Source organism: Mastomys coucha, unplaced genomic scaffold (assembly GCF_008632895.1).
Source record: "Mastomys coucha isolate ucsf_1 unplaced genomic scaffold, UCSF_Mcou_1 pScaffold20, whole genome shotgun sequence".
NCBI classification, from domain to species: Eukaryota; Metazoa; Chordata; class Mammalia; order Rodentia; family Muridae; genus Mastomys; species Mastomys coucha.
In genome coordinates, this window is record NW_022196903.1 from 49,591,713 (window position 1) to 49,598,362 (window position 6,650).

General features: G+C 41.2%; 1 protein-coding gene across 1 annotated transcript in view; it reads left to right on the plus strand.

Annotated features, from left to right (window-relative positions):
* Window positions 1–6,650, plus strand: part of Plekha8 (pleckstrin homology domain containing A8) — a 59,019-nt gene that overhangs the window by 41,510 nt on the left and 10,859 nt on the right. The window contains exons 11-12 of the mRNA XM_031381970.1: window positions 1,033–1,163; window positions 1,720–1,790. Of these exons, the coding sequence (XP_031237830.1) occupies window positions 1,033–1,163; window positions 1,720–1,790 (202 nt within the window). The remainder of the gene's footprint in view (window positions 1–1,032; window positions 1,164–1,719; window positions 1,791–6,650) is intronic.

A 6,650-nucleotide genomic window follows, 5' to 3' on the forward strand; every position in this document is an offset into this window, starting at 1 on the left:
CTGGAGTCTAACTTCTTCAGTTCTTTGTATACATTGGATATTAGCCCTCTATCAGATATAGGATTGATCTCTTTTTAAACCAGGCATGGTGGCACATGCAAATCTCAGCACTTGGGAGGCAGAAGCAGGAAGATCTCTGAATGTTCAAAGCCAATTTCATCTACAGATTGAGTTTCCAGGGCAACAGGGCTGAATAGAGAGGCCCTGTCTCAAAATACAGTAAAATAAAATACAGAAGTCAGCACTAGGTGTGGTATGTTGAGGAAGTTCTGTGAGTACCTTTCCTGGCACATTTGGAGAGGTAGAGAGTGGGGTCTCACTCATACAAGTGATGGTTTTGGTTTTTGGGTTTTTTTCTTTTATTAGATATTTTCTTTATTTACATGTCATATTTCCCATTTTCCCCTCAAAAAAAAAAAAAAAAAACAAGAACAAACCCCTGTTCCCTACCCCCTCCCCCTGCTCGCCACCCCACTCTCTCCTGCTTACTGGCCCTGTCATTCCCCTACACTGGGGCACAGAACCTTCACAGAGCCAAGGGCTTCTCCTCCCATTGATGACTAACTTGGCCATCCTCTACTATACACATGCTGCCAGAGCAATCAGTCCCACCATGTGTACTCCTTGGTTGGTGGTTTAGTCCCCGGGAGCTCTGAGGGTACTAGTTAGTTCATATTGTTGTTTGTGCTAAGGGGCTGCAAACCCCTTAGGACAAACAACAAAATGAACTAACTAGTGATGGGAGTTTTTTGTGCGCAGGATGAAAAGTAATTTGAAGCAGAAGAGAGTTTCTAAGGGAGGCAATGGTACCCCAAGAATGATGCTTAAAGCTTGGGACTCTTGGAGTTAGTTAAGAGTCATAGAATTTTTGGAATTTTTAAAATACATTACCTTAAAAACAAGAAAGATAGTAAAGTTGAGTTTGATCTCTTAGAAGTCTTGTTGCTTGTAAATTTGAATTCTGTACTGATAGTGCTGGTAATGTCACAGTTTCCAGCTTCCACAGTTGCCCCGTTTTGTTTTGTTTTCCAGAAGGTAAATCAGAAGTACATAACCAACAAGGAAGAGTTTACTACCCTCCAGAAGATAGTGCTGCATGAGGTGGAGGCCGATGTAGCTCAGGTCAGGAACTCAGCCACAGAGGCCCTCTTGTGGCTGAAGAGGTAAGGCAGTCCAATGGGGTGAGCACACACTCAGGCTCAGCTCATCACGCTCAGCTCCGTGGAAGTATTCACAGCTCACTGTTGCCTTCCAGAGAGGATGTAACCAAAGGTGTAACGTGCTGTAGACAGTCTGCTGAGCCAAACATCAGCTCCATAGTAATAAATGTTGTTAATATTGGTAGTATTTGTAAAATCAGAATTTTAGACTGGGGAGCCAATGAGTTCTCTTAAATGAGCAGTTTTCTGCTTCAGTGGCAAAGCCTGGGAAAACACTGAACTCAAAACCAGAGTTTCTGAACCCCAAAACCAGAGTCTGGTATGGGGTTCTAGAATTTTCATTTTTAATGAATTCTAGATGATGCTAAAGCCATAGCACTAGAATTTGAAAAAATGTTTTAGGGATTGCAGAGAGGGTGAGGGCAGTGTCCAGAACTTTCTAACAGAAATGACAGGGAAGCTTCAGAAAGGATACCTATCTGTCCTGCCCTTTCCCTACCTTGCCTGAGATACTGAGATGAACTTTGAAAATAATATTTCTTCCTTTCTTCAATTTTAGAGGTCTCAAATTTCTAAAGGGATTTTTGACAGAAGTGAAGAATGGAGAAAAGGATATCCAGACAGCACTGAGTAAGTGTGCCTCATATTCTGATAGATCTACAGTTAGACTTGAGATAGCAACGCTGGAAATGGACAGAGGATATAGAGACATTTCTACTTTGACTTTGATTTTCTTTTCCTTTCTTAATTTTACTTTTATTTATTGCTTCACATATGTTTTCTTAAAAGGAATCTATAGGGGCTGGTGATGTATGTGGCTTTGTGGTAAAACATTTACCTAACATGTGTGAGACCCTGGGTGTGGTCCCTTGTCATAAGAAAAAAGGAGTAGAGGGAGGGAAGCAAGGGGTTTGTGCAGTGCCCAGGTCAGCTAGGTCTGACTTGTTAAAGATCCGTGTATTGTCTTAATCCAACATGAGATTAGTTCTCCTGAATTAGTCTATAGTAGTCCATATTTAAAGAGAAGCTCATTTTAGAGTACATGAAAGAAGGTGGCCAGGGGAATCATGGGGAATTGCTATGGAGTAAAATCAGGGGCCAAGTGTCATCCTGCATTCCGCCCCATGTCCATTTTGTAGTAACAAAACCAAAAAAGGCCTTTGTAAGAGGAGACTGAGCTGTACCTCCATCACAGTGCTGTAACTACAGCATGTAGTGCTTACTAAAGAAATACTGCTATGTAGGTTGTGCGTTGATGCATTTATCAGAAAAGTTAGACTTCATAGCATCCTCACAGTGTACTGATAATAACATGGCTGAGCTCTCACTCTGGACCTGTGGAAATCATGTTGCATGAGCCCTTTTTTTTGTTTGCTTGCTTGTTTAGTTTGGTGTTATTGAGATAGGGTCTCACTGTATAAGCCCAAGTTGACCTCCAACACATAATCTCTTAGGTACTGGAATGACAGGTGTATGCCACCACACCAGGCCTAGCATAAGTCTTGGAGTATGTGGAGGGAGTGGAATCTCTAAAGCCTGGATTTCTACAGTGTTGAGACACAAAGTCAGGCACTAAGTAGCCATGGTTATAGACAGAAAAATAAGTTAATCCCATGCCTTTGGAGAGGGTGATACTTTTTTCCATTTCCAAGGGGTCATCTTCAGAGATTAAAAACATTCTAGGCCTAGATAAGATTGTATGGAGGCTAGAAGCTTCCAGGACTAGGCATAGGTAAGCAGACAGAGGAGCCTCAGAAACAACAATTAGATCAGGAGAATGAAAGTTACATTTATAACAGGCAAGCACTCTGCCCACAAGTTACACACTCCCCCAGCACTCTGGCTGGTACGTTCACTTGATCTACAGGCAGGACCCAGAAGGTGTTGACTCTGTGAAGAGAAACTTGGAAGGACAGATGTTCCTTTATGAATTATCATAGCCAGCCTCAGCTCTGCTCTCCTTTCCCCATCCTCCCTTTGGTGCTGTTCATGGAAGAGAAAACGGAGCTGTGAGTTCTAAATTTTCATCCTGACATTCAGGCTTATTTCAGAGGTCTTCTTATTAAAATGATGCCTTTGTAATGACCCTAGTTTCCACTCCCTCTCAATGTGAAGATGTAATGTACATTCCCTAGTCCACCCTTCATCAGACATGGCTGCAAACAAACTATGTCAACAGATGTGACTTAATTTTGACATTTTTGACTATTTCCTACCTACATGTGTCCTTATGTTGTTTCCTATCTCCATTGTATTTTGCCATTCCATTTCTACTTCCTCTGATCCTCTTCCGTTCCTGTTGAACACTTCTCCACAAATTTTCCTCACACTCTGAATTCCCTTGGAAGTATAAATGCCAGTGTTCAGCAGGAGACTGGAAAAGCCTGTCACAGACCCAGGCTCTATGAGCTCTGGTCTGGCAGTACATCTAAGGCTCCTAGGCACCCCAGGCAGGCTTGCTCACCCGTAACAAATATGACCTTAAGAGGACATTTACATAGAGTTGTTCAGACCCCCAAAGGCTCCTTGATGCAGATTTCTTCTGGGATGGTGGCTTTGCTTGTCTGTTAAAAAACCACAGTCTCTGAAGTGGCGGCTGCTATCTTATCTGACTTGAGTTAAGGTTGAAATGTAAATAAAAGAGTATATGTATATAACTTTGTCTTTACTTCTGGAAATTGCTTTGAGACTATAAAAGACAGACTTTTGTTATCACTATTTTTTCACAAAGAATCAACATTTTTGTAAGAATTATTTGATGTGATACAAATGCCCCAAATTGGCATTGCTTCCTGTCCTTGGGAGGGTCACTTCCTCTCTGGGTCTTTCATTTCTTCCTTTGTAAATGGAAAAGAAAGTCAAAGAAAATGATAAGGCTTTCCATTTAGAAATTTAGAATGAGTCTCTGGGGAGCAGACATGTCTCAAGAATTGGGAGAAGGTCATTTATTTTATTTTTGGTTTTTTCAGACAGAGTCTTTCTATGTGGTCCTGGCTGTCACTGTATAGACCAGACTGGCCTCAAACTCAGAGAAATCCACCTGCTACTACTGCCTTCTGAATGCTCAGATTAGAGCTGTGCACCACCACATCAGGCTCGTTTATTTCTTTTAGAGCCTAAGAATACTGTTGGATTTTAGAGCATACTGTATGAAAATGAGTGAGAACTGTGATGAGGATTGGTGCTTCTCATTATCTAATCTTCTCTGTGTGACCAGAATAGACCAGGCTTAGACTTCATCTTATTTTAATACAGCCTAAAACAGACTATTTCTCTGGAATATTGTGTGCTAGTTAAGTCTTCTAGTTTCTTTAGCCACTACATTTAAAAAAATGTTCATTTGTGTATATGAGTTTGCATTGTCAGTGTGCACACATGCTGCAGTGTTCTTTCTGTATCTGCTCCATTGGATACAGTAAAGTCAGGGAGAAAAACATTAACATTTTCAGAGCTGCCGCTGAGCCCTAAGTAACTCAGAATCCACGGTTTGGTTGATAAAGACCTTTGCTGTTTGATCCAACTTCTGCCCATGGTTGTGCACTTGGCCAGGTCCCATGAATCTTTCTCAGAGGTGGCCATCACCTTCCCTCTCCAGCCTTCAGGAGGCCCAAAACCCTCTGTCTGGCACACCAAGGCTGGCTTAGTCCCTGTTCCTTTGGCACTATGTACAAACCCCTGTTTAGCAGTTAGCTGAAAATACCATTTGTCGTATAAGTGTGTTTTATATGATGATGGTGTGTTAAAAGGCTCCTTCTGAGTCTGTCAAGTTCCTGAGGGCAGAAAATTGAGCTTAAATAATCTGAAGATCCATTGCTTTGCACAGTGTTTGGAGTATAGTAGACTGACACTCAATCCTTGTTAAGTAAAACAGCTTTCACTGAGGGTGTCCAGAGCATTTAATACTCTGCCTGGATTAGGGTCACAGGAAAGTAAGGAGACCCACTGCCTTCCGCAGTAACTACTGGTCCATGTGTCTCCTCAGATGGCTAAGAGGGTTGCAAGTGTGTCTGTCTTACTTGGTTTCCTCAGGACTGTCTTGCACTGCCTGTCTGTACTACACTCATCATTTTCAAGACATCACCAAAACCCTGGGCACCATCTAAACTTCTCACATGCCAGATGTAGAGTCGGCTAAGTTTCTGGTTTTCACCAGTGATAAGTGTCTTTAGCCAGGTCCTAGTCTGCTTAGACTATTTGCCTAAGAGAAAAAAATATAAGTAAATTTAATATTGGGCTCACCTTTCAACTGTCTAAGAATTTCTACATATTAGTATTTAATTTTTGTCCCTTCTGCATGAGCTCCACACTGATGCTGGCATCTCATCCTGTTCCAAACAAGGGATAGCCAAGGGTATCAGTTGTACTTACAACCTAAATCCTTATAGATAAAAGTATGTTATAACATGGATTGAAGCATTCTTTTATAGAAATACACTTTGTGCAAATTCAGATTATGCAAAATGGAAATGGTAACTCTCAAAAACACTGACTTTTTTTAATAAAGCCTTATCCAAAAAATTGAAATAAAAGTTGCCTAAAACTCCATAATTTCAAAGCTGTAGAAGGCTATATGCCCTCTGAGCTGCAGCTCCATGCCAGTGCTTACGTCCCAGCAAAGTGCAGAGTCCTGTGCTCTGTATTGCTTTCCCCACATAGCAACTCATACTATGGTTCTGGTATCTGTTTTCTTGCTCTCGTCAGAGCTGAGCATGATTGTGCAGTCTATCACAGCATCACCTAATCCTTCACCAGATGGTACAGTACTGCACTAACACTGGATTAGCCCAGGAAAGTAAATAGGTTTGCAGCAGAAAACTTAGATGTTCTAGGGAAACCTGGAGATAGAGATCAAGCCAGCCTGTGATGCGATGTACAAATAACCCAAGAATGCCATAAACTCCTGGGATGACATGTAGACACGGATGAGACATGTGAAGTAAGTACACGGCAAGCTACAGATGGATGGCTTCCAAGAGTGTATCTACTCTGTGGGAATAGTGCAAAGTCAGTCTTAAATTTCTTATATATTGTTGCCCAATATTTCAGAAATGCCATCCTTTGCTCTTGTAAATTTTTAAATTAAAATTATTATATACACGTTTTAAAATCTCACTTTAAAATATCTTGGATCAGTGTAGGGGAATGCCAGGGCCAATAAGTGGGAAAGGGTCGGGGTAGCAAGCAGGGGGAGGGGGGAGGCAACAGGGGTTTGTTTTTGTTGTTTTTTTGGGGTGGGGGTTGTTTTTTTTTCTTTCTCTTTTTGGAGGGGAAACTGGGAAAGAAGAAATCATATGACATGTAAATAAAGACAATATCTAATAAAAAAATACCTTGGGTCAGAAATAATAGGCAGTTGTCTTTAGTATAATACATGTGAATGACTTTATTAACAGTTTTCCACAATTACTTTATAACTAACTCCAGGCCATTCTGTCCAGACATTTTGTTTTGAGACACAATATCTCTCTGTTGCTTAGTCTGACCTCATTT